This window comes from Cetorhinus maximus, chromosome 13, assembly GCF_964194155.1.
Source record: "Cetorhinus maximus chromosome 13, sCetMax3.hap1.1, whole genome shotgun sequence".
In the NCBI taxonomy this organism is placed as follows: Eukaryota; Metazoa; Chordata; class Chondrichthyes; order Lamniformes; family Cetorhinidae; genus Cetorhinus; species Cetorhinus maximus.
This window is the reverse complement of record NC_135891.1, coordinates 24,764,695-24,792,280: the sequence shown is the minus strand read 5'-3', so window position 1 is coordinate 24,792,280 and position 27,586 is coordinate 24,764,695. Positions and strand designations below refer to the sequence as shown.

The window sequence follows — 27,586 nt, the reverse complement described above, 5'->3', positions numbered from 1 at the left end:
TTTCTCTGTTTAGTCGTGGATTTCCCCTTGCCTGAAGCTGCTGTGGCATTCATGCCTAAATAAAGGGGAGCACTATTAGCCTCACCATTACACTGGCAGCAAATTTTAAGCCGGAGTTACAATTAGCTACAGATAGCTTCTGAACTTCAGGCAAAACACTTCCTCATAGTATAAATTATGGGCCATGACTTCTGTAGAGTGGAAAAGACTGCCAGATTGCCATTACGCTCCTTTTTTACTTTCCTTAGTCTGGAGGTGAAGATTTCTCACTCCGACATCCAGCTGGGGCTTGGTGAGAAAGGTGCAGTGAAGCACCAGCTCCAGACTCTGTCCTGTGCAGGGTGTCAGTGTCATGGGAAGTGAAGCCACATACCCTTTTTACGGCACTAGCCACTTTGCGAAGCCAGACTGAAGGTGTGTGAGGTAGGTGGGTGAAGAGGTAGAGTGGTCGGCGGTGTGTTCGGTTGGTTGGCGGGGGAGATGGTTATGTGGTTGAGGGGAGGCTTGGGAAGAGGTGGTCAGATGGGGAGGGGTTGGATGGTCGGGGGGGTGTCTGCTGCTCAGGGTGGGGGTCGGGTGGTCTGGTGGGGTTGGGCGGTTGTGGGTGGGGTGTTGGGTGGTTGGGAGAAGTGGGTATCGGGGTGGTCAGAGGTAAGGGGGTTTGGGTGGTCAGAGAAAGTTGGTGGTCGGTGGGGTGTTGGGTGGTCAGAGGGGTTGGGGCATTCAGGTGTTCGGGAGGAGGGTCAGGAGGGCAGTAGGGTGTTTGGGGGGTGGTTGGGAGCGTAGCCAGGGTGTAGTCAAGAGTGTGTGAGGGTAGTTGAGGGGTGTAGTTGGGAGGGTCAGGGGTGTGTTTAGTACTATACTTACCCAGGAGATAGAAGTGGTTTTAATCCTTCTAACTTTTCCAAGGTAAATATTCTGCTAACAGAGTCAGAACCGTCCAAAGTCACCAATTTAAATCGGAATATTGGATGGTTCTCGGTGCAGGGTAATTGCCCAACAGAAGTTTAAACTTCCCGGGCAATTCCCCTGCAGGCCATGCGTGGAGACTCCTAGGGGTCCCACACCACATCTTCTGAGGTAAGTTCGGGGTAGGACCACCCCAGGGAATGGAAATTCTGTGTTTGAAAAGGATGAAGTTCACAAAGAATTTGTAACCCGTAGTGACTTTCAACTGAAACCCAATTTACCCCATTTGTGGTTTGAATGCACGTCCAAATATTTGAACCATTGCTAGAAATTTCTCTGTAAAATTAAAAATCATCTGCACATCCTGCTATTTCCTTACCTGAATAGAAAAGCAGAATATCATTTAAATGGAGAGAGACTGCCGAATGCTGCAGTACAGAGGGACCTGCGTGCACTCGTATATGCATTACAAAAAATTGATATCCAGGTACAGCAAGTAGTTAGGAAGGCAAACAGAATGTTGGCCTTTATTGCAAAGAGGGTGGAGTATAAAAGTAAGGAAGTCTTGCTAAAGTTGTACAGGGCATTGGAGACGGCACACCTAAAATACCGTATACAGTTTTGTTCTCCTTGCTTAAGGAGCGAAATATTTGCATTAGTTCAGAGAAAGTTCACTCAGCTGATTCCTGGGATGAGGGCGTTCTTTTATGAGGAGAGGTTGAGCATGTTGGGCCTGTACTCATTGGAAGTTAGAAAAATGAGAGGTGATCTTATTGGAACGTGTAAGATTCTGAGGCGGCTTTACAGGGTAGAGACCAAGAGGAACTTTCCCCTTATGGGGAAAATCTAGAATGGGACATAGTTTAAAAATAAGAGGTCTCCCAATTTAAGGCATAAATGAGGGGGGCGGGGGGGGGTGGTGCTGGATTTCTTCTCTCAGAGGATCATTAGTATGTGGAATTCTCTTTTCCAGAGAATAGGGGAGCAGGGTCATTGAATATATTCAAGACTGGGTTAGATAGGTTTTTGATCTACAATGGAGTCAAGGGTTATGGGGGCTGCTGGGGGGGTGGGCGGGGGAGAGGCGGGCAGGCAGGGAAGTAGAGTTTAGGCCACAATCTGTTCAGCCACGATCCTTCTGTCAAGGTAATTTCTTGTAATTTGATTCTGCATAGTTTAATGTTTAAATGTGTGCCATCAATTTTCAATGAGTAAGGTTGTGGGGATTACAGTTTCCATAGAAATATGTATAGAAGCAGAGAATACAATCCCAAAAATACTGCTGAGCATTTTGGAAAATTCTGGAACCCTATTTAATAGATTTTTGTTTTGATCTGTGTAATTTAAATAAATCAATGTACCGATTACAACTGGCAGCATTGTGGAATGTGACCCTCAAAATACCAGTTGAAAGAAAGCATTGATTCTCAACTATTAAAAATGGAATTTAATTTATTCAGCCTATGTAAATGAGTGGCACTGAGAGTAAGGCATTTTATCTATCCCATCAAGAAGTGTCCAGAAAACAAACCAAGCCAAAGCTACCTTAATTTGCTTTCTGATTGGTGGAAACAATAGGAATGCATTCACAATGACTTGCATTTAGGTAGTCAGTGCATTAGCAAATATCCCAAGGTTCTTTACTGAAGAAGAAAAGAGGTTATTGAAGGCATTGATGAGTTTGTCAGGTAACCAACTGCTTGATAAATTTTGAAAAGGCTTTATGAAATTATGAAGAGAAGCAGCAAGGCAGGAGGTTTAAGAGTTCCAGAGCACAGAGATGGCTCTCCAGTGGTGGAACAGAGATTGCCCAATAAAAGGCAAATCAAAAGAGCAGAGGGTCCATTCGGTTATTTGAACATTCATGGCATAGTAAATTAACATGATCCTTATTGTGGACATTTGTCCTGATTTAGTTAGGACCTATATATCTGATTTTCAAATTTACAGGTAGATGTACAGGAAGGTAGTACAGGAAGCGATAATTGGAAGGTTATATTTTTATTAGATAGCTAGTAATGAAAATCTTTTTGCTTTCCATGTAATAAAATGCTTCAACTTTCAGTAAATCCCCCTAGCTTTGGCCATCCCACGCCAGGTAAACCCAATTGAATATTCCTTGCATTTGTTGCATTTTCTTTCATTGAACAATATGAACAATACTTTTAAATTGTTCTCAAGCCAAACAATACAGCTTATCCCTTGAATAAAGGGTTACCAAGTGACACAAATTGATTTGACGTCAATTTTCTCCAAGTGGTTGACTCCACAGGAAAAAAGATATAATCAATCTTATTAAGAAAACCATCAACCTTTTCCAGTTAGCAGAACCTGATTTGCTTACCTTAGATTGTGGTATCCAAGAACAACTTTGCATTTCATTAAAAGTTAAATAAATTATTCTAACTGTGTTATCATCTTCTACGCAGGGTCATCATTCATCATTAAATATCAAAGGTCATAGCTATCAGTATTATCTTAACTCAAAAAGAGTGGCTCAATTCTTAAATTCATGAGTTGGGTAAACTGGAATGATTAGCCAATATCACACTTTCGCGAATGCTCTTCTACAGGAACATGAATGAGGAGAACAAGACAATCGAATGTACTTCAACAAAGCAACAGCTATTGTTTGAGGGGCAAGTTTACCCAGTGAAATATCACAACAATCTAAAGCAAGGACATTTCCTCATGCCAATTAGGCAACATTAGCCTAGAAATTACTGTGATACCATAACATTTTTGTATGACATCTCTGTCAAATGTTTTAACTGAGCTGCTAACTTGCCTAAAAAAAATTGGATAACTGCTGTTAAAATAACTAATTGGGATGTATTATGAATATAGTCAGCATTCCTGCTTAACATCACAACAGTCACTCCTAGGCAATTTTTTTCTTTGTAAGTTCTATATTTAGAATTTCAGCGAATGATAAATCAATTAAATTGTGTTTTTTTTCCCCTCTTTTGTTTTGCATCTTGAGGAATTGTCACAGAACAGTAGCAGAACATACATAATTACTTCATGTTATAAAAAAACTTATCATCATGTGACAAGAAAAAGTCTGTAAATACTGGAAATGTAAGATGAATATGTAAAGGGACCAAAGTTGACTTTAGAGAGACAGTGGGTAGGCAGTGGGCTGAGCCTCATTTGAATAAAGCTAGTGAGTTACAAATTGCTCAACTAGTGCTAACAGGCACCGAGTGGAGCAGGAGATTCCATCTTATGGGCGGAATTTTACAGCCCCATTATGGTGGGGGCGGGGCAGTAAAATGTGGCGAGCCGCTCAAATGTTCATCGACTTCGGCAGGACGGTAAAATCCCACCGGCATAAAATTCTGCCCAAAGATAGGGGAAAAAAGATCACAGGAAGTGGTGCTATGGTGGAGTGGGTGGAGGGTATGTGGTGGCACAGCCATGCCAATAGCAAGCCAGCAGGTTCCTGTGGCAAAAGTAGGAGTATTCATGTTCCTCCTGGCACCACAAATATCATGCACAAAATATTTACTTACCTGTTTCCAGAGTGCCTTGTGGGTGGAATTTTCCATGCCCGCTGGCATCGGGTGCCTTTGTCGGACAATATGGCGAGAAGGCCAAAAATCGGTTACACAACATTGTGAAACCAGTTTGCAATCGTCCGCTTTGACCGTTAATGGTGGGCCACATTTCCCACTGTCGGATGTCGGGAACCTCATTGTAATATATCTGAATATCATTATAAGCCCAGCTGGTCAGAATCAGCCCCACACGCTGGATCATCACGCCAGCGTGTTTCACAACTGTACATAAGCCAGGTGCACCTGGTGAGCTGCACTTCGCTCGGGATTTCGAGGTTAGTTTGCCCCAGGCAGCACACAGTCATCAGCACCACATCAATTTCCAGGCGGCTCACACGCAGGTCTCTACCTATCAGACCAACCATAAGGCAAGGGTGGCTTTTCAACAGCTGTAGGGCTAGGCCTTGCTTGGAGAAGGGGGAGAAGTGACCTCAGGCAAAGGAAGAGGCTGCAGGGCAAGGGCTGTGCTAAGGAAGCGGGGTATCCCAGGGTGTGTGCGGGGGTACAAGTTGATCTGTGCAAGTGGCCTCAAGTTGATGACAGCTGAGGAGGCCAAATGGAGATGTGAGGGTCTGTGGGAGAGAGTGAGTGGCAATGTCCCATGAGCTGGCAGTGAGAGATGCCAGTGAATGTGTGATGGGCTTCAGTGTGTGAGTTTAGAGTGATGAGATGGTTGCCTTACCCTGGCAGCATGGATGAGATCATTCATCATCTATCTGCATTCAAGCAGCATTGGCATTGATCACCACTGCCATCGCCTACCAAGCCGGAGTGGTAATGTTGCTGCCCATCTTGTGGCCAGAGCGGGGGTAGAGGACATCATATTGGGCCTCCACGGCGTCCAAAAGGTCACTAAACCAGGGACTGCAGTCTTCTCACCTTTCGGGACCATGTCTTCTTTGCAGCAGTCCTGGGCTGGAAGCACTGAGAGGCGTGGGCATGAGTGCACTTTAAATATGGTGCATGGCAAGGTGATGGCATGGCGGGCGAATCGGAGCCCACCCGCCATCAAAACAGCGTGTTTCCCAAGAGTGCATGATTAATGAGGCCGGATTGGGATGATACGGCGTGAAAAGCCACCATTGCTTCCAGCAGGTAAAACGTCCTTTTCCCCGCCTGCTACTGTACTTAGTGCAAATCTGGGACAATTCCACTCCTAAAGTGACAGCTATGGCTTTTGGTTAGATCATTCAATGCCTAGCACCAATAAATGGAGTCTGCATGGTGCATGCTCTGTCCATTGGTGCCTCAAATTTGCATCAGGGTCTTACAAATGGCCACAGGAACCTAATTTGCATATTAAATATAGGGTTCCACTTTGAAAATGCGCGTGTTCCGGCCAACAATTTCCATCATGGATCTTAAAGTCGCAACTTTTGCTTGATAACGCTCCCATGAAGCAACTTGGGGTGCTTTCCTATGCTAAATGTGTAGAATAAATACAAGCTGTTCTTGTTGCTAATTCACAGCATCCAATATTTGGAAATTTTACTACAAATAAAAATAACACTACCGTATATTTTAATGAGATTACAATAATCCACAAGATGTTAATCCAATCAATGTTCTAAGCAGTAATAAAATTATACCTTGATAATAGTATTTGACAAATTGCTTTCTCTTAGCTCAATTTCCTTTCCATTAACCATGCAAATATCAAAATCCCACATCAATTAGCATTCATAATGTTGCTGTGTCTTCAGTTTTTACAGCAATAAACATTAAAGGAATGGTGATGTGCAAGAGATCATACACCTAAATATTAGACAAATTATAAGCTAACATATTTAATACTAATTATCCATGGAAGTAGCTTATTATTTAAAAAAATAATTTCTTAACTTGCCTATGGGCTTCAATTTCCATTTACATTGTAATGGTCGAGTGTGGTAATATCACACATTAGGGATTTGTTACATTTTTGGGATATGGTGTTAATGACAAAAACAGCATTTATTGCCCATCTCTAACTGCCCTTGAGAACATGGTGATGAGGCCATTTCTTGAACTGTTCATTTGGTGAAGGTACACACCCACTATGCCTTAGGTAGGTGTTCCAGGATGTTATCCCAGTGATGTTGTAGAAGCCTTGACAAATTGCCGCAGTATGGATAGTGCACATTACAGTCACAGTACGACAGTGGTGGAAGGAATGGATGCCTAAGTTAATGGATGGATTCATACTTCACTACATTTACAGTGTCCAAGATATTTGGGCTCCATAGATGTGTATGATGTTTGCTACAATTAGGCATAATATTTTGACTTTTCGTTCCTGGTGCTGAAACTTGCCCATTGAAAATGCAGATTGGAAACTTAGGTGGATGCCACATACAGTTTCCCAATAATTTAAATTAATGGGCTGAAAATAGTGCACAACACATGCCAAAATTTCTGATAGGCGCTTCTGATGGCTAGAAGCCCGTTGGCAAGTTGTTATTTCACAAATAACTAATTACTTCTGTGGATGAGGCTGGCCCTGAAAAGCCAAGTCTGAAAATTAAATCTGTAAATTTTAAATGCATGTTCCCATTAATTTGCATATCATTTCAGTAGCTGGTACGAACAGATTTCTGCGAGTTAATTTAGGATTAATCACTGGCAATGGAACTGCACAAAGTGCAACCTTTTCTAAATGTTCAGGTTTGTAAAATTTAAACCAAGCAAATCAGCAAAGAAGATATAAAGGTGAAATCTGAATGGTGTTGTCTGGGTTTTGAGGGCTAGTTTATCGGGGCTTGGGTGAGACAAGTGAGTTTAACCATCCCTGCATTGTATCATTCCCCATAGCTCCTAACAACCTTTGCAGTTTACTGGCAACACAATTTAAATCATTTAGGAATGTGAAGATTAATCTTGAGTTATGCTAATAATGCTAATAGATTTTAAGAAGGTTAGAGAGAGAAAAATGACTTTTGCGAAACCAGCAAGCAATTGATATGTAGTGTGTATAAGCTGAGTTTTCATAAGAAAAATTGATTTTATGTACTGCAGGCTAAGGTTGGTCTTTTACTCAGCCAAGTGGAACAAGAGTTGCCCCATTGAAATACCTTTGGCCGTTAGAGATTGACTAATTGTGTTGAAGCCTCTCACATGACCATCTCCCCTTCCTTCCCTAATCTATGTTAAGTAACGGTGGTACCACAATATATGGTGTCAACTAAAACTAAAGCATTTTTTTTTCAGGCAGAGATAAAAGACTTCAACAGGCTTAAAGAAGGATGCACCAGTTTGATGGAATACTAAACTCAGTCGCCAAGAAAGAAGAGTATAAAACCTTTAGTTGGGGCCTGGCCTTCCACTTCCTCCTCATAAAAATGGATACTAAGGAACTTTCACCTCTGGCCACTATGGAACTTCATTAAAAGGGAAACTGAAATACAATAACTCCTCTGACAGACTGTGTTTATTCAAATTGTCAAGCAGTCAGAGTTATTCCAGGATGCAAGGGACCTCACATTTTTTTTCATAATGGTCCAAGCACAGCAGAGCTAACATCTTCCATGTGGCACTTCAGTGTTTTTGGTGTGGAGCTCTTACTAATCAGTTGTCTAGCTAGGCATCTGTATGGTAACCTTGCACCTTGTTGTTCCAGTGTGAATGGGTATTACAGATGAGAGTCATGTGGCAACATCTTTATAACTGTCACCTAATCCTGCTGCTGCTCACATCTACCATTTTCTACAGTTCATTGTGCAAGGGGCCAAAATTGGCAACTTTAAAATGAAAGATAAACTACTGAAGCCATTGCCTAAATGGTCACTGAGAGCGATGCCTATTTTAATGTGATAAATAAAAGCAAAATGTTGCAGATGTTGGAAATCTGAAATAAAAACACAAAATGCTGGAAAAACTCAGCAGGTCTGTTTCTCTCTCTTTTAATGCGTGTGAGTGGTGCAAGCGGAGATGTCTAGAATTCATGCCTGAGTGAAAGCTCCTTATTTTTGTATATTAAACTGCATTGTGCCTGGGATAAGACCCTTAGATTCATCACAGTCACAATTTCATGGTGACAGACTGTCAAAAATAACTGCTCTTTCCTAACAATGTATTTCCTTGTGGTGTATCTCAGCTTGCCAATAAAAAAAAAATTGTGTATGTATGACAGAGGTGGCTGTTTATTTTTAATCGCCTTGAGATGTATTTAACTATCCTTATGTTAGAAGTCATTTTGATGTAGTTTCACTGCTGTAGCTGAATATGCCTCTTCTTTCAAGGGCATCCACAGCAGAGATATGTAAAGATAATCATCTTCATATCATTCAGCAGGCCTGTGTTCTGTAGAAATTTGGGCATTTTGTTTCTTTCATGCTTAAAGAAGTATGGAAATGAGGATACAGGCACCCTTTCAAGGGCACTGTCACTTTTTCTTGGGCCAACTATAAGCTCGTTTGAGCATAGTGCTGCAGGAAGAGCAATTCCTTTTAATGTGTCTGCTCTATCTCTGACTGAGAATGCAAGTCAGCCATTTTTCTATGGAATTCTCTAGTAGATTTTCAATCTGTCACTGTAGAGATGAATAGTAAGTACATCTTTGTAGGTCACTTCTGCAGCTTAATATTTGCTGGTATTAATTGTAGCTATCCATTCAAAGAATGGAATATCTGCAGCTTGTTGCAAACTTTCAAATAAGGTTTATTTGGCATCCATTCACAGCAAACTGATTAACAGTATGTTGCTCCTGTATACCCACAGCAGCATGTCATTTTTCATGATAAAAGGCAATGGCGTAATGCATATCCAATCAATTGAAACAACGGTAAAGTCTGAGCTGAAGGTTTGAGCGCATCTACGTTCTTATGTACAGAAGGGGGAAGTTGCATATTATGCCAGTTGTTTTCGAGTTGTTCTACATTTAAAAAAATTGAAAGGTCAGTTTTATGCTGTATGGTCCCTTAGGATTGTCAGGTCAACATGCTGTATGAATCTCTAATCAATGCACATTATTCTACAAAGTTATTACTGTTCTACAACTGTTTATAATATGATATACTCTTGTCTATAATTGCCAGAGATCTATTTGAAGTATAAATTTTACAATTACTACTTTTAAAAGAATGTCTGTGAGCACCATTACTGCAATGGTTCAAATTGAATGGATGATTCAAAGTTTATAATGAAATTATTTTAAGTTAAATAATATCAAAATTGGAATTAAATTTGATGCATGACAATATCTATTCTGATATTTTAAGGAAATATTTAAGTTTAAATCCCTTGGAAGAACTTGCTTTGATTCATCACATTTTGTTGCTTATCCATATTAATCTCTTTTTTTCTACATTATTTCTCCCATAATAGTAAATTCTCCTCTCCCTGCAGTATACACCATTTTCTCATCATGTAGGAACCCTCTGCTAAAATCTTTGTCACATTTGAGCTAGTGTCTTAGCTGAAGCACCTTCAGCACTGAGTTAAAAGATTATGGGCTCAAGTCCCACCCCAGGACCTGAGCACTAACCTAGGTTGATGTTTCAATGCAGTGTTGCATTTTCAGAATGAGGTATGAAAAATCAAGGTCACTTCTGCTTGTTCAGGTGGATATAAAATATCTCAATGCTTGTGTGAAGAACAACAGCAAATTTCCCTGATGTCTTGACCAGCATTCCTTCTTCAACCAGCACCATAACTAACTGACCGTTCATCTCAGTTGCTGTGTGCAAACTGGCTGTTTCATTTTCCTTTATAACAATGTGACTGTGTTTCAAAGATAATTCTTTGGATGCCAGGTGCTTGCTATGTTGTGATGTAAATGCAAGATTTGTTCTTCTTATTTGCTAAGTGGAGTTCAGAACAACATTTTCATTCTTTACGCTTTTCTTAGGAAATTCCTACCAACCATGGCTGTAGTGAGAGCATAACAGCTCTGTGTGGAAAGCTAAGCAAGAAACTATATTATAGAATTCTACAGCATAGAAACAGGTCTTAAAAGAACCCTAAATCTCTACTTTAGTAATTTATGCACATATATTTTCAGGTCTTTGTTCTTACTCCTCAATTTCTTACCCTTCAAGGAATTAAAAAAAAGACTTGCACTTATATAGCACCTTTCATAACCACAGGATGTTCCAAAGTGCTTTGCAGCACTTTTGAAGAATAGTCACTGTTGTGATGCAGGAAAGGCAGCAGCCAATTTGTGTACAGCAAACTGCCACAAATAGCAAGGTGACAATGGCCAGATAATCTATTTTTGTGATGATGATTGAAGGATGAATGTTGGCCAGGACACAGGGGATAACTCCACTATTTTGCTTTGAAATAGTACCATGGAATCTTTCATGTCCACTTGAGAGGTTAGAAGGGACCTCAGTTTAACGCCACATTTGAAAAATGGATAATAAGTGGCGTCCTTAGTTTTCCTATCAAAATTAACCACCTCACAATGCATTATATCGAAATTCATTTGATATATCTGCCCACTGTGCAAGCCTATACAGACTTTCCTAAATCTTGCCTATACTTCACATTATTGGCTACGATAAAAGCAAAATACTGCAGATACTGGAAATCTGAAACAAAAACAGAAAATGCTGGAAAAACTCAGCAGGTCTGGCAGCATCTGTGGAGAGAGAAACAGGCTTTACGTTTCGAGTCCGTATGACCCTTCTTCGGCTCTGAAGAAGGGTCATATGGACTCGAAACGTCAACTCTGTTGCTCTCTCCACGGATGCTGTCAAACCTGCTGAGCGTTTCCAGCATTTTCTGTTTTTGTTTTACATTATTAGCTATGTCTTCCCAAATTGGTATAATCAGTAAATGTTGACACCAATCTCCAATTCTTGAGTCCAATGCATTTATGTATATGTATACAACAGTGTCCACAACATGGAACTCTGTGGGATACCACTTCCCACCAGACTGACGAACATTCCTTAACTCCTACACTCTCTTTCTGTTTTGTAGCCATCTTTCAATCCATTCTGCTACATAAGGCAGAGCATGTTAAGGACATGTTTCCCCCTCTTAGCATTCAGATTGCCAATCCTCTTAATTGAATGCAGAAGCATCTACGAATTATTAACCTACTTTGACATGCACTCAAATGCATTAAAAATATTTATATACAACAACGGGCTCTTTTCTTTTACCCTTAAATTAGAGGGGCACAATATTATGGTTTCATTTTTATTTTTACCTGAAATTTTTGTCGTAATACGGGTGGTAACTGGCAGCCCAAATCCTTTCACTGTGCTCGCTCTTATTGTGAAAGAGTACGTTGTTCCTGGGTAAAGCCCAACAAACAAGTGGTGTGTCTCATTTCGTTGTTTGAACACCCTCCCTCTTTGGCTAGATAGTTCCACATTAGGGTCAAAGGAACCAGCAGCCTTGTAGGTTATCTAAAAAAACAAACAAAAGTCACTTTTATAAACTGCGGATTACACAAATAAAATTTTTGTAATGGTCCATTTGCTATTTGGAGAGCTCTGAAGCACTGGCACCAAATCTACTATTTCCATCCGGTCCATGGTGTGTGTAAAGAAACTTAACTGCTAGTGAATGGGCCCATTACAGTTGCCATTCACATCAGCTCAAGTGACATCCAGACACTGAAAGACAAGGCCTATGATTTATTTAATAGTGAATTATTTTTACGTGAGCTTCTCTCTAAACTTAATCACTGACTGCAATTTCAAATGAGCTGTCAAGTTATTATAACTTGCATTTCCTCCTCATAACTTGCTTTCCTTCATATGGTAAAAAAAATTGAACGTGTTAATTTGTGAAAACATAGCATCTTTTTGCGTTCTTCTTGATGTATCGCCACATTCTCATTTCAACTTACTGAAAATCAACACAATTCAGAGGTTGCTTTGCTCAACAGGCTTACCACATCACCACACAGAATCTCAGCCATAATTTCATCAGATGGTAAAAATTGAATCACTTTTAAAGGCAAATGTGCAGCATTTTATCTTTAAATCAAACACACTGTAACAAGAATACATTTTTTTGGGAGGGATGTATTGTCAATAAAAAAAGAGTTTGGTATGCTCGGAGTAAATGAGAAATATAATGATATTTTATGGTAATGACATACAGAAACTATCTGAAATCTGTACAAAAAATACGACGATAACATTAAATATAAAGATTCATACTTTCAAAAGTAGATGTGCAGAATCCTAGTACTGTTATTAATAACAGGACAGATAGTGTGTATTTACTATATAAATGTATTGCTTCCCTTGTCGTTGATTTTCTAGCCTCAAGAAGCTAAATATTTATTCCCCTCTGACAGGATATCACGGCATGATTTCTGATATGGTACTTCGCAAAAGAGAACATTATATTGAGATGTAATGTCCTAGAGAGTGCACTGAAAACTGCAACACAGCAAACAAATGCTTTCATTTGTCCATCAATATTTATGGAATAAAAAACATGAAACATAAAAGTACTGTAATGAAAGTATAAATTATAACGTGACAAATTTCTGTATGTCTATAGTCTAGAAGTGTTCTTTGAAAAAAAAACACTGCTGGTATATCAGTTGCTGGAAGTAAATGTCACACTCACTCATGTTGATTCTTGAAGTAAAATGTCATGGTGCATATAAATCATAGGATATTTTACAAGGAATATATGTATGAAATATTACCATGCAAAGAATAGTATTAGTTTCTCTGAAGACAAAGCCAGATTCGATATTTTATACCTTTCTATTTCTCACATTGCTTCCATCCAAATATGTTTTCATTTTTCACAAAACATAAATTATTCAAGATAAGCTATGAAACAAGTAATGTTATTTGCCTAGTTTAGAATATGTGTTATCTGTGTGAGAGGCCAGGTTCTGCATTGTGTGTTCCGAATTGGCTGTAATGGTACAATGTGAATTGAGTTTTGCTACTTTCTGTCCAATTCCTAAAGGGCAAAGGCACAGCCCAAAACCAAAACCAACTGACATCTTTTCACACTCAATTGGCAATCACACTCAAAGGGGCCATAGGTATGGAAATTAGAAAATGGTACATGAGTTCAATCAGGGGTCTGGTTTGAAGTCGGGCCTGATGTCAATGGTTGGAATCGACAGAAGTGAGGTTTGCAATTAATTGTACTATTTCTGACTTGGGAGGGTTTGATATGGAACTCGGTAACTGAAGTGGGATGATGTTGCATTTCTTAGCATTATCCTTGTTCACCATCATGACCACAAAATTAATAATGAAACATATTGAAAAATTATTTATTGGTTCTTTTAAATAAAGTCAGTTTAAATAGGTTTTAATACTTCATTCGGCACAGTACAAGAAAAAGCAGATGACTTAAAACAAAACTTTAAGAGTTTTGCTTTATTATTGGAGTGAATACCATCAGTGTTTGTCGATTGATATCAAGTCACTTTGTTCAACAGAAAGAATCCTTTTGAACACAATGGCATGAATTTTCGCTCCCATGTCGGGAATGTAGTCAGGAGAATTCCCGGCTCTGTGATCCTGACTCCTGAAAAACTGCCCCAAAAGTTCCTATTTTCATTCCGGGGTGGGGGGGAGCTGTGAGGGGTGCGGGGTGTAATGAGGGTGGTGCCTGCCCACCCCGGAAACAGTCCGGAGGCAGCACAGGAGTTACCGGGTGCGGAGGTGGGCTGGGCAAAGGCCGGACTCGGTGATGCAGCACTTTGTCCCAGCTACAAAAAAAAACCCAATAAAACAAAAAAACAGCCCTAGTGCTCACCCACTCACATCCCCTCACCCTCCACAAATATTCCCTCTGCCTCTTCCATGCCAATTCATGCCACCTCATGGCCCCCACCCACTCTGCATGGCCCCTCATATCCTCCATGCCAACCTTTGCCCCCCACCCAATCCCCATGGTCCTTTATAGCCTCTATGCCAACCTATGCCTCTCCACCCATCCCTATGGACCTTTATAGCCCCAATGCCAACTCAGTGCCAAACCATGCCCCCCACACACCACCCTTTGCCCTGACAGCCTCCATGCCAACTCACCCAGTATTTGCCATGGGCAGACCTCAGAACCCATGCTGAGATTGAATAATGTTTTTAAATGTCTATTGATGAATTTGTTATTTAAAAAAAAACACTCTTATTGATATAAAAACATTCACCCCATTTACCTCCCTTCAAATATTTAACCCCTTACAAGAACAAGCATCTATATTAATAGTTCCACTTCAAAGACTTCATAATCACTTGAAGCTGTCAATCAAACTGACAGGCACCCTACTGTGATAATGGAAGGTTGTGAATTCAGTCATGCAACACTAATCGTATAATGCTAGCCCTCAGGTTTATGTCAACAGACAGAGTGAAATGGCAAGCACTGATTGATTTTAAACTGCAGTTTTCTCATATATTAAAAAGACAGGATATTTAAATCCCTTGACAGCTTTACAGGGCCCTTTGATAGTCCTATTTGGCAGTTCCAATGAGCTTGATAGTTTCAATGAGTTTATCCACTTTTTACACCCATTCATGTCAAATTTTAACAATTCCAAGCATCACCTTACCTCTCCAAAAGGTGTCCTGGGACCATATCCATTAGGGTACCTTACCTCTCCAAATAACTCTGTTAACTTTAGACTTTCTCCTACCAGGTATAAAGTGCACTGGCCAAAATCAGGTCAGCCTGAAGGCAACTGCACTTTAAAATGTGCAGTTGCCTCTGTGAGCCACGGATGTGTAAAGTGTGACCCTCCCCTTCCCCCCAACCACGAAAATGGTGGTGGCCAGGTTTGGGCGTGGGACTTCCTGATCCGGGCCCCCACAGCATTTTTGCTAAGGCGGTGTGGGGGGTCCTCCATGTCGGCGTGAAAATTAGTTTCCCATTGCTTCAATCAGAAAAAAGGTAATAACACCAGTTAAGGATTCTGATTAAACTATGGCTGGGATTTTCCAATCCCACAGAAAGTCAATGGACTTTTGGCTAGCCTGCCGCATCCCCCATGGCCATGGTGGGGCCGGAAAATCCCAATCTATATTATTCTACCTGTTTGATTGAACTACGCTCTGACCAACATTCTTCCCTTAACCAACAGCAGCAAGTACAGTTGAGCTAGTTATTTACCTCTGTATTTTCAGTGGGATATTGCTGTTGTCAGAAATGGTCATTTTGTTTGCTCCTTCTCAAGAGCAATTAGGGATGGGCAACAAATGCTGGCTTTGCCGGCAATGCTCAAGTTACATCCCGTGTACGAATTAAAAAATTAGTTTTGGAGGTCAATGCTCCAACCAATGCCCCCTCTTAACTCTCATAACTGAACAGGGTTTAAGGAGCAGAAAGACCACACCCCCCCAACTCCCACACACACCACCAGGGCTATTTAAAGTTATCATCAGCTATTTATTTAGTTGCTGGTTGTTTTCTCCTGGTTGGTGCTATGATTAGACAAGCACTTGGTGCATTCCATAGTTCTCTCAAGTTGCAATGGTTTACAGGGAGTGGTGTGCCAGGTGCTGAAAGGCATTTTATTGATTTCAAGACTTCAGAGCAAACCAGTTGCTCCAAGACATGCGTGCAGTAGCAAGCAGTCATTCCCCTTGGAATATAGCTTGCCTGGAAGAATGAACAGAGGCCATGGAGAGTAGGATAAGCTGCTGGAAGAGGGAGGAGGAGAAGGAAGAGAAGGACCCTCAGCAGCAGGTCATATCCACTCGGGGTTTTCAGGGGTTAATTCTCTTAGCTGAATTTCAGCAAGGTGCAATGTGTGTGCTTCAAAAGAATGTTCTCATTGAAATTTGTCACTTACTGCAACTATGGCTGCAACCTCAGAGTTGGGCAAGGACTGCATTGCAGTTGAATCCTTCCAAGCAGGAGCTGGAGATGTTTATAACATCTCACACTGTTGTGTAAAGGAGGTTACTGAGGCTCTATTCAGAAAGAGCTAACTATATTTCATTCCCTCTTAGCAAAGACCAGCAGGCGGAATGAGCATGCTATTTTTCTAAGAGTGTAATCGATTACAATACTGCTAAGTCAAAGGTCCTTGTGGTTAGGTACTTGCCTACAGAGGCTGTGACAGCATTTAAAAGTAAACTAAAGGATGATCAACATTTTAATTCAGATTGCTCATAATGAACAATTAATTTGACAAGAGAACAAATAGGGCCAATGGGTACATTTGGCATCTAACATCCCTGGGTGGATTGGTAGGAGCAGGAAGGGATACAGGGTGCCACGGATTGCACACACGTTGCTTTACAGGCACTGCATGTCAAATCTACCATATACTGGAACTGAAAGGTACTTCACGCCCTCACTGTCCAGCTGGTGAGCGACTATAGACAACTGAACATGCAGGTCAGTGCTAGTATCCTGGCAACAGTCATATTGCCTTTATTCTGTGGCAGTTCACTATGCCAGCTGCATTTGAGCCATCACCAAACTGTGGCTTTGGGTGACAAAGTCTATCCACTGATGACATGGCTCATGACACCAGTGCACAACTCATGCACACATGCACAGCATACATACAATGAAAACCATGTTGCTACACAAAATGAGATAGAGCAGTCCATTGTTGAAACAATGGGCTGAATTATACAGGGTGCTAGATTCCCCACCCCTGGCTGTTAATAGGCTGGAGGCAGGAATTCCACCCATCTAGGTCAGGGTGTCCTAATTGGACAGAAGCCAGAAGCTCTCCAGAACTTTGAGACAGAGGTGTGCAGCACTGGATCGATTTGGGTCAGTGGTTGGAAATCTTGCTGGGTACCAAGCTGGCAGGTCCCAGCTAGGGTAAAGCAGGGCTGGGGTTTGAGAGACCATGGGTGGAGAGAAACGTGGGGGGATTACATCTTGTTGGGTGGGTGGGGGGTGCCTTCTGATGGGCCCATTAAAGCGGGAACCCCCGCCACCACCAGCTTGCAGAAGGAAACCTTGCCTTGCTGGCCACTTGGCATGGGCCTCTCCCACTGTCGGTTAAATCCCGGTGGCAACAGAATGAGGCCCTTAAATGGGTGGGGAGGTGGCAGGCAGTCCCCCTGCTGGATTTAATGAGCCACCTCATCTTCATGTCCATTGGCAGGGCTGTGTTAAATCCAGCCTAATGCTTCTGTTGTGTGGACCACTCCGGAGGAGCCCTACAGTACCTGGCAAAGAGGGTGTCAAGATTTGTGGTGATCTGTTACACCCTTCACAATCATGCCATCCTGAGGGGTTGCCCTTGCAGTGAGGGACTGAGGAGTAGGAGAATGAGCAAAAGGAAAGATAACCCCTTTCTGCCAGAGTTGCCGCTAAAGAATTCAGCTGAGTGTGACACCAGTAACCACAAACACAATTCCTCATTAACCAACAGCTCCATACCTCACCTTCCTTTGGTCATTGACCGTCATAGTGTCTACTTGATCACAGTGTTAAAATGAAAAAGCAACCACAAAAATTGAGCAGTGGCTGAGGTTGCTGGCACAATTGGTAGGATATGGCATTTTAGGTGCATTCACTGACCTTGACCACTCAAGTGAGGTCATTGAACTTCTTACAGCAGTGCATCCAGGTTCTAGGGGCTTAACTCCTGGCATTTACCTCCACAACTATCTTCTCCTGTTGCCTTCTAAGTGTGCTGGACCCTTGCAGATACAGACATCTCTCCTCCTCTCCACCTGCTCCACCAAGGCCTCATGTGCAACATCCAAAAACCTGGAGCACACTGTCTCCCACATTGTGCCATTCTTCACTGTTTCCCTGGTCAACTTCTTGCATAACTCAATAACACCTGCTCTAACCACAAAATGCTTCCCCTTCAAGAGGTGCAAATTGGCTTGAAATGGTGCCAGGAAGTAATGATTTTGGGTCCCCTAATGATGTGTGCAGCCAATGAATAACATGGTAAGCACTTCCTGCACACAGAAATCAGACTAAAGAGCAGACAGCACGGAGTTGGTGTGCTGCCCGCATTTCAATCAATGGTGCAGGTTAATCAAGCATTGTCTATTTTCAAGGCTATCTAATTTAGCCTGAGAATGTTTTATTCTACTGTGTAGTTTTCCACTGAGCATGTCTTTTGTAACTCTTATTTCTATTTTTACCAGCTTTTTGAAAATTTTGAAATAATTCCTGAAAATTAGAATTCTTTTCTCCTTAAAGGAAAGAACACAGCTTCCTAATTACCTATTTTTAACTTTGAAAGTAATATGTGTATTCTGCAATATAAAGTTTAGCATTAAAAATTTACCCCTGTGCTTCAGGGTTCAACGTTGTTTCCATCAGTACTATTAGTTACTGTGGAACTGAAGATTACAGTGTTAATTCTAGATCAAATCAAAACTATCTCATTGGTATCATTCGTGCTGAGCTGTAACTAGAAAATCTGCATGAATCATAATCAAATGCAAATATCTTATATATATATCCAATGGAACAAAGGTATATGTTTCAATAATAATCCAGATTTAGTTAGCTCTGTTATCAGGTAGTGCTACGGTCCAGTGTTTACAATGATAAATGCCATTCCTTTGCATACATTCTTCAATCCTTCCAGTGCTCTAAAAGTGCTTTCCTACAATTACAGGGTATCAAAAAACCAAGAGGCAGAAAAAGAATGATTGATAGCTATATGTTGCTTTACCTCATAGAGGGTAATTATTCCATTAGTTTCGTTTGGTGGCTTCCACTGTAGATATATCTTCTCCTCAAATGGACCTCCTTGAATTGATTCCAAGGGCACCAGATCAGGCACTGTTAGGCAGAAATTTAATAATAAAGGGTAACAGGATTAGTAGAGAACACAAAAAAAAGCTTCAATAAACATGAAAATGACTCCTGAGGATCTGAAGCCCTTTCCAGTTATAATAGTCTCTAATATGTATTCATACTCATTTGTAGTCGATCCCTTTGGGTCTGTCCCAAGAGTCCATCCTTTAAGCTGTTTTGCATAGCTTATTGAATACCTAAATGAATGTCAGGGTATGAATCTTAACTAGACAACCAGCAGTGTGATGAGAAATTGTAAAATGATCTTTAAGCATAGGTACCTGTTATCAGTCATAAAAAGTCACAAACTGACCTGCCTTACAACTGTCAATTACAATGGCACAAAGTATCTATCTATACAAAGAACAAAAGTCCATGAAAATAATTTTTTGTCATTAATTAATTTGTAACTCTCTGATTTTGTGATTGTGATCAGTTTCATTCACCAATAGGGAGCATAAAGCCTTTGAAAAAAAAAATATAACTTTACCTGTTAAATGCTATAATGCTTGCATTTCTATTGAGAACTATAGCTGGGAGTGTAGGGGTGGGGGGCAGATATTAACTGCCAGCAAATTTCTGGTGGCAAACCCTTGGTTTCAAGTTTGTTTGCTGCATCCACCACCATTATAGTATCAAGCTACAGCAAACTTAACTGCTGAGCATCATTAGCATGTTGCTGGGTCCATTTTCTGTGTTGGGTAGGCAGGCTATAGGTGGAAAGCAGCTGCCGGCCATCATAAAGTTGGGAGTCCTTGGACACACGGACAAACGAAACTTATGTAACAAAATCTCTCAAAGAATTTTATGTTGGCATGTACCTGGTTAAGAAAGCCATGGCAGCTCCCCTGCTAAGTCCAGTTAAAATTGCTGTTGGGGCCTGATGAACCGAGTGCAAGGGGATCCGGGAGTTGATAAAGAGCACGAGAGGAGCCGGGAGTTGATAAAGAGCACGAGAGGTTTAAGGAGAGCGCTTGGAGAGCGGATCTGCGTGAGAAGGGCAGCGGTGGTGGGAGATAAAAACCAGCGGCAGAGAGCCCCTTCAACTTGTTTTTACCTGTCAGAACCAAAATGCGACGTCAAAGGAAAAAAGGTAGGTGATTGGTGGGTATCTCTTTTGTGTCTGTTTTGATTGACCAAGTGGTTTAAATCAGGAGACGTTATTACAGCTGAAGAATACAGTTAAGAAATTCATTTTTAAAATATTTAACATCCAAATTAATTAATTAAATAGAATAGGGATGGCTGAGCAGACGATGTGTTACCTGTAGTATGTGGAAGCTGGTGGATGCCAGTACAATTCACAGTGACCACATCTGCAGCAAGTGTTGGCTGCTCGAGGAACTTTGGCTCAGGGTTGATGAGCTGGAGTCCGAGCTGTGGACACTGCGACACATCAGGGAGGGGGAGAATTACCTGGACACTGTGTTTCAGGAGACAGTCACATCCATTAGATTAATTACATCAAATTTGGACCGTGGTCAGGGTCAGGAGGGTATGATTACAAGTGAGGCAGGTTTGGGGATCCAGAATTTAGCTTTGGAGGAGCCTCAGCGAGTGTCTTTGTCGATAGGTATGAGGTTGTTGCTCCCAGTGTGATTGAGGGCACAGACTGCAGGGAAGATGCGCAAACTGACCACAGCACTGTGGCACAGAGCACTGTTCAAATGGGGGGAGAAAAGAGAAATGTAGTAGTAATAGGCGATAGCATAGTTAAGGGAATAGATACTGTTCTCTGCAGCAAACACAGGGTCCTGAAGGCTGTGTTGCCTACTTGGTGCCAAAGTTAAGGACAACATCGCTTCTGGGCTGGAGCGGAACTTGGAGTGGGAGGGGAAGGATCTAGTTTCATGATCCACTTAGGGACCAACGACATAGGTAGGATTAGGAAAGAGGTTCTGTTGAGGGACTACGAGCAGCTTGGGGCTAAATGATAAAGCAGAACCACAAAGGTAACAATCTCCAGATTACTATGTGAGCCACATGCAAATTGGGTTCCAATTCATGGGGCACTGGCACCAGTGCTGGGGAAGACCAGAGCTGTAATGTTGGGCGGGCTTCATTTGAACCATGCTGGGACCAGTGACCTGGCGAATTATGTAACTAGGGTTGTGGACGGGGCTTTAAACTAATTAGTTGGGACGAGGGTGCAATTGAAGGGAAGTTTAAAAAATCAAAAAGAAACGATAGAGCCAGAGGTACAAGGCAGTGAAGAGGCGCACGATTATTAAAGTGTGACAGGAAGGGACAGAAAATATAAACAGAAGAGTGCAGCAGAAATTAGAACCAGAATGAGTAATAATGGTAAAAAGTCAAAGCTTAAGGTTCTTTATTTCAATGCACGCAGCATTTATAACAAGATAGATGATTTGACAGCACAAATAGAAATAAATGAATATCATCAAATAGCTATTAAAGAGACGTGGTTGCAGGGTGACCAAGATTGGGAACTCAATATTCAAGGGTATTCGACGTTCTGGAAAAATAGGCAAAAAGGAAAAGGAGGTGGGGTAGCTTTGTTAATAAAGGAAGGTATCAGTGCGGTGGTGAAGATGCAATAGATCGTGATGTGGAATCAGTTTGGGTGGAAATAAGGAATAGCAAGGGGAAGAAGTCACAGGTGGAGTCGTCTACGGGCCCCTGAAGAGTTGCCTCACTGTAGGACAAAGTATAAATCGGGAAATAATGGAGGCATGTAAGAAGGGCACTACAATTGTCATTGGTGATTTTAATCTGCATATTGACTGGACAAATCAGATTGGCAGGGATAACAAAAGACGAATTTGTACAGTGCATCAGGGATTGTTTCTTAGAGCAATACATTGCAGAACCTACCCAGGAACAGGCTTTTTTAGATCTAGTAAAGTGTAATGAGGTAGGATTAATAAGAGATATCGTAGTTAAGGATCCTCTAGGCAGTAGCCCACTCAAAATGGCAGCGGGCCCCGTTTCGGCGGTGGGGGTCGGCTGCCCACTCGCCCATCGAGGGCTAAATTCTGCTCATGCTCTTATTGAATAGAGGGGCAGGCTTGAGGGGCCAAATGGCCTACTCCTGCTTGTATTTCAAATAGCATGTGTGAATTAGAACCCTAAGCATCTTTAATTTCAGTAGGTTTGGGTGGCTTTCCATCACTTGGAAGTGACTCAGGACATTTTAATTGGCCTTCCTCCCAGCTTCCACTGTGTGGATAGGTTTAAAATCCCCAATGTGTGTTTCACTGGCATGTTTGCCCACGTGTTTCAATATCCTGTGCCCATTAGTAACAGATCCATCACGATACATCTACAAGTAATTTCATTGTATTCCCAATGTCAGATTAGTTAAGTGCTGTTTGATAAGATATTCAGTTAAATTCTAAAATATTACTGACCCACTTGCTGGGAGGAGTCTTCTGAGTGTGGTATTTTCATTTAATTTATTCAAATGCTTGTTAATGAATTTGACATTACACAAACTATAGCTAAATTATTCATGACATTTATACAGTGCAGGAAAAAAAACTGTAATTAAAAGGGTGATGCCCAATAAATAGAGCAAAGATAACTCGGAAATAGGAATGACCCACTGTGTGGCAGGTAGTCGGCAAGACTTGTGACACCGACAAAGTTATTGACAAAGAAAGAGCATTAATTTGTACAAGCAATATAGGAAGACACAGCCATCTGTTAGTGCTAACCTGCAAGTCATCAAACTGGCACAAGTCCAACATTTAATTTACTATTTCAATAATTTTCTTCCTCACCTAGGTTGGCCTTTGAGATTATGTATCCAGGGTTGGGAGGAGGGGGGGGGCAGTGGTGGGTGTGGGAGTGCGAATTTTCACTTATACCTCTAGGTGGTGGGGGGTGGGTAATGGGGAGACATGAGGTTTAATACCTGTCAATCTTCCTTTCTATCAGTGGAAATGCAAATTGGGCAGAGTATTAACTGGGGGCCAATTCACTGTTTTCAGTCCTGTGGTAAAAGTGCAAATTCACCTCTAACTGTCTTCTTTAAAACACACAGTTCCTGTACCTACCACATTGAATTTTTAAAGTGACCACAATTATTATATTCTTCTCCCCACTCTCAATATAAACAATTGAGGGAGTTGTGTACTATGTTTTCATGTAACAGCTTTCACAAAAATGCAGTATATGAATATTTATAGCCAAACATAAGAGCAAGTGGAATGAAATTCCAGGTAGTACAGCTATACTGGTGCCAGCTGCTCAGGTAGCTTGACACAGATCCCATTCTGGGAGCAAGGTCATCAGCATGGATAGGGCAAAGGAATGTTATATGCAAAGGAATATTAGCAATATCCATGCCAACAAAGGCCTGGAAAAGCTGCTCCATGCCACTCTGAGGGTAGAGAAGAAACCCAATAAAGGCCCAAGGGCTCCTGTGCAGAAGTGTCAGTCTAGATTATGTGCCCAAGTTACAGGAGGAGGGGCTTTAACCCACAACCCTGTGACTGAGAGGTGAGAGTGCTACTCCCAGAGCCAAGGCTGTTACTTCAAAAATAAAATGATCAATGAAATGATTATCTTGGTTCTGAAGGATTCTGGCAATGGGAAATCAGTGGGAGAGGCCATTAAATCCTATTCCCGGGACTGAGATGTACAAAACCAGCTCCATTCCTGAGCTATTCTCCAACAGCTGAAAGATAGAACTTAACCATGGGCAGCAATCACTTTGAAAACAAAATATTGATAATTATTTTTTAAACTAGGTTCCCCAGGCCACACTGCATATACATGCGATGGTGGTTAGTACGCTTCTCTTCACTGGGTGCATCACCTTCACCTGGAAGCTGAGTCTCAACTGAGGTGCGGAAGTAGGAACTGCCAGCTAATGAGGCTCAGTGCCTGCTCCTGTCACTGCTCCCTGTCCATCATTTTCCATGTAATGGAACGATGCAAGTTCTGCCCCTCACAAGTTAACGCAGAAACTCCCAGAAACGGCAGAGGTGCCCTGATTGTGTTGGGCTTCAACCAGAATTATGGCAGAAGATCAGTGGACACCCCCTGCCTCTACCCAAGGAGCTTCAGAGCCATTATCTGTTAATGCCAGATGCCTAAATAGTATTATTCTCTTAAAAATACTGGAAGCTCTATGGAATTCCGGGGTTGCCAGAGCCAGCCAGGTTTTTGAGAGGTCAACTAGTCTAAATATCCTGATGGTGTTAATAATGCCATATTATAATAAATGAAATTAAAATTAAAATTTTAAAGATCAATATAACTCATGCTTCCTGGGTTATCCTTGTCTCACCTGTCTTTGCTCAGCTTCTCTTCTATTTTCCTTATAGCTCAATAATATACACAATTAGTTTCCTGCAGCTTTTGTTTTAATTTTCTATTTTTAAACATCAAATATACCCATTCATCTCTGCCTCTGCTATACCACTGTTTCTTTTGAAAACCAGTCTGTGGTTAATTATTTTGCTAATTGAGACTCAAGACGTTGTTATTTGGCTTTGCCTAATCACTGAAGCAATCAGCTGGCACCTATGATGTTTTTATCTAAAGTCACATCCAATGCCAATTCAGCAAATTATAACATCAGGCAAGCAGACACTGCAGAAATGAGATATCTTGTGGTGTTGGAAAGGAGTAATAGATACAATGTCAAGTTTTGATGAAATATCAAACACATTTATGCCACACCTAATTTTTCTCCGTGATTATACACTTCCATGTTTATTTTTTAATGGATATAGATCTAATATGATACATAATACATCAACGCAAGACTGAAAAAAAACTAATGTTTCATTTTTCAATGATTCACTATGTTGATTTAATCTCCAGTCTGGTCATACACATTCTTTACTTCTCATACTTGCCAGTTATTTTAGTTATGATTTTTGTATTTGTGTCAAGTGTTTGCAAATAAAATGATACATTTTAAATAAAGCAGTGTATTTTATACCTTATAGATTTAGTTACCTTCACATATTGGAATTACCTTCCAGAGTAGGAATAAATAGATCTTTTTTGAAGTGGCAGGCGGTGACTACTGGGGTACCACAGGGATCAATGCTTCAGTCCCAGCTATTCACAATATATATCAATGTCTTAGATGAGGGAACCAAATGTAATACCTCCAAGTTTGCTGACAGCATAAAACTAGGTAGGAATATGAGTGGTGAGGAAGATGTTAAGAGGCTTCAAGGCGGTTTAGACGAGTTGAGTGAGTGGGCAAATACATGGCAGATGCAGTATAACATTGATAAGAGTGAAGTTATCCACTTTGGTAGGAAAAACAGAGACCAGAATTTTCCCATCGGCAATTTGGGGGAGGGGCCCGCTCGCCGACGGGAAAATGACATGGGATGATGTCGGGAAGAACCCCCGAAGTCATCTCAGTCCCTTTAGATTTTCAGGAAGGTGGGTGGACAGCGAAATCAGCTGTCTGCCCGCTGACCTGTCAATGGCCAATTGAGGCCATTGACAGGGTAATTAAAGTAATTAAAGGCCCTGCCCGTCCAACCTTAAGGCTGACGAGCAGGCCAGGGGCCCCAGCAGGCTTCTGACAATACAGGAAACCTCATCTACTGGCGGGATGAGGTTTCATGTTCCTTTATAAAAACTGTAATAAATGTAATGTGATATTTATTTACATGACATTGTCACATGAGGGGGACATGTTAATAATATTTTTATTTCCCTATTTTTTAACTTTTGTACACTGTCAGTAATCTCCCTGAGACAGCACTTTGTCTCAGGGAGCAGTGTGCTCTTACGCGTGCATGCACGAAAGAGCGCACTTTGACAGCTGGGGATTCTCTCCCCCCACTGCACAGGAAGGCCCCACTCAAAATGGCGGCGGGCCCCGTTTCGGCGGCAGGGGTCAGCTGTCCGCCCGCCGCTGAGCCAGTGGGGCCCGCATGCCCATCAAGGGCAAAATTCTGCCCAGAATGGCAGTGTTATTTAAATAGTGACAGATTGAGAAATGTTGATGTACAAAGGGGCCTGGGTGTTCTTGTACACGAATCACTGAAAGAAAGCATGCAGGTGCAGCAAGCAGTTAAGGCAGCAAATGGTATGTTGGCCTTCATTGCGAGGGGGCTTGTGCACAGGAGCAAGGATGTCTTACTGCAGCTGTACAGGGCCTTGGTGAGACCACACCTGGAGTATTATGTGCAGTTTTGGTCTCCTTACATAAGAAAGGATATATTTGCGCTAGAGGGAGTGCAGCGAAGGTTCACCCGATTGATTCCTGGGATGGCAGGGTTGTCGCATGAGGAGAGATTGGGGATGACTAGGCCTGTATTCCCTGGAGTTTAGAAGGATGAAAGGGGATCTCACTGAAATGTATAAAATTCTGACAGGGCTGGACAGACTGGATGCAGGGATGATGCCTCCTCTGGCTGGGGTGTCTAGAACAAGGGGTCACAATCTCAGAATGTGGGGTAGGCCATTTAGGACTGAGATGAAAAGAAACTTCTTCACTCAGGGTGGTGAACATGTGGAATTCTCTACCACAGAGGGCTGTGGAGGCCAAGTCACTGAATATACTTAAGAAGAAAACTGATAGATTTCTAGACCCTAAAGTCATCAAGGGGCATGGGCAGAGAGCGGGAGTACGGCGTTGAGATAGAGAATCAGCCATGATCATATTGAATGGCAGAGCAGGCTCAAAGGATCAAATGACTTATCCCTGCTTCTATTTATCTATGTTTCTATGCTTCATTCTATATTCTGAAAAAAAAGATTTAAAAAAATTCTTTCATGAGATGTGGGCGTCGCTGGCAAGGCCAGCATTTGTTGTCCATCCCTAATTGCCCTTGAACTGAGGGGCTTGCTCAGCCATTTCAGAGGGCAGTTTCAGCCGCATTATTGCGGGTCTGGAGTCACATGCAGACCAGACCAGGTATGGACAGATTTCCTTTCCTAAAGGGTACTAGTGAACCAGATGGGTTTTTATAACAATCAATGATTATTCATGGTCACCATTACTGAGACCAGCTTTCAGTTCCAGATTTTATTGTGTATTTAAATTCCACCAGCTGCCGTGGTTGGATTTGAACTCCCAGGGCATTCGCCTGGGCTTCTCGACTACTAGTTCAGTGGCATTACCACTAGGCCTCCATCTCCCCCGTTAGTATTAAGTATTATTATAAGTATATATTAGCATTATATTAGATTAGTATTAAAAATAACTGACCTCTAAATTTTCACGTCATATTCCCTTTCAAAACTATTTTGTGGTGTAAGTGCTTTGTATAACGAGTGTTAACTTAGGTTTTATGATTCAACTGTATCTCATAACATATATAACAAGGCCTCTCACCATTCTGAAAGTTAGGACAAGGGCTCTCTGCTAAAAATAGTTGCTCAGTAACTGCAATCTTCAGGTCTGCAGCCAAGTGTCTACTTAAAAAGGTAGAAATTGCCGCAGTTTCTAACAGCCAAATGATTAATAACTAAGAAACAATTGTGTCGATGGAATCACTAATGTGTGAGCATTTTCTTTG

The 27,586-nt window shown here is 41.5% G+C and overlaps 1 protein-coding gene across 5 annotated transcripts in view; it reads right to left on the bottom strand.

The window, feature by feature from the left end:
- Nucleotides 1-27,586, bottom strand: part of ptprt (protein tyrosine phosphatase receptor type T) — a 1,450,199-nt gene that overhangs the window by 474,375 nt on the left and 948,238 nt on the right. For all 5 annotated transcript variants that reach the window (XM_078555116.1, XM_078555118.1, XM_078555117.1 and 2 more), the window contains exons 9-10: nt 18,997-19,106; nt 11,605-11,806 (exon numbers count right to left, since the gene is read on the bottom strand). In XM_078555116.1, coding sequence (XP_078411242.1) covers nt 11,605-11,806; nt 18,997-19,106 — 312 coding nt within the window. The remainder of the gene's footprint in view (nt 1-11,604; nt 11,807-18,996; nt 19,107-27,586) is intronic.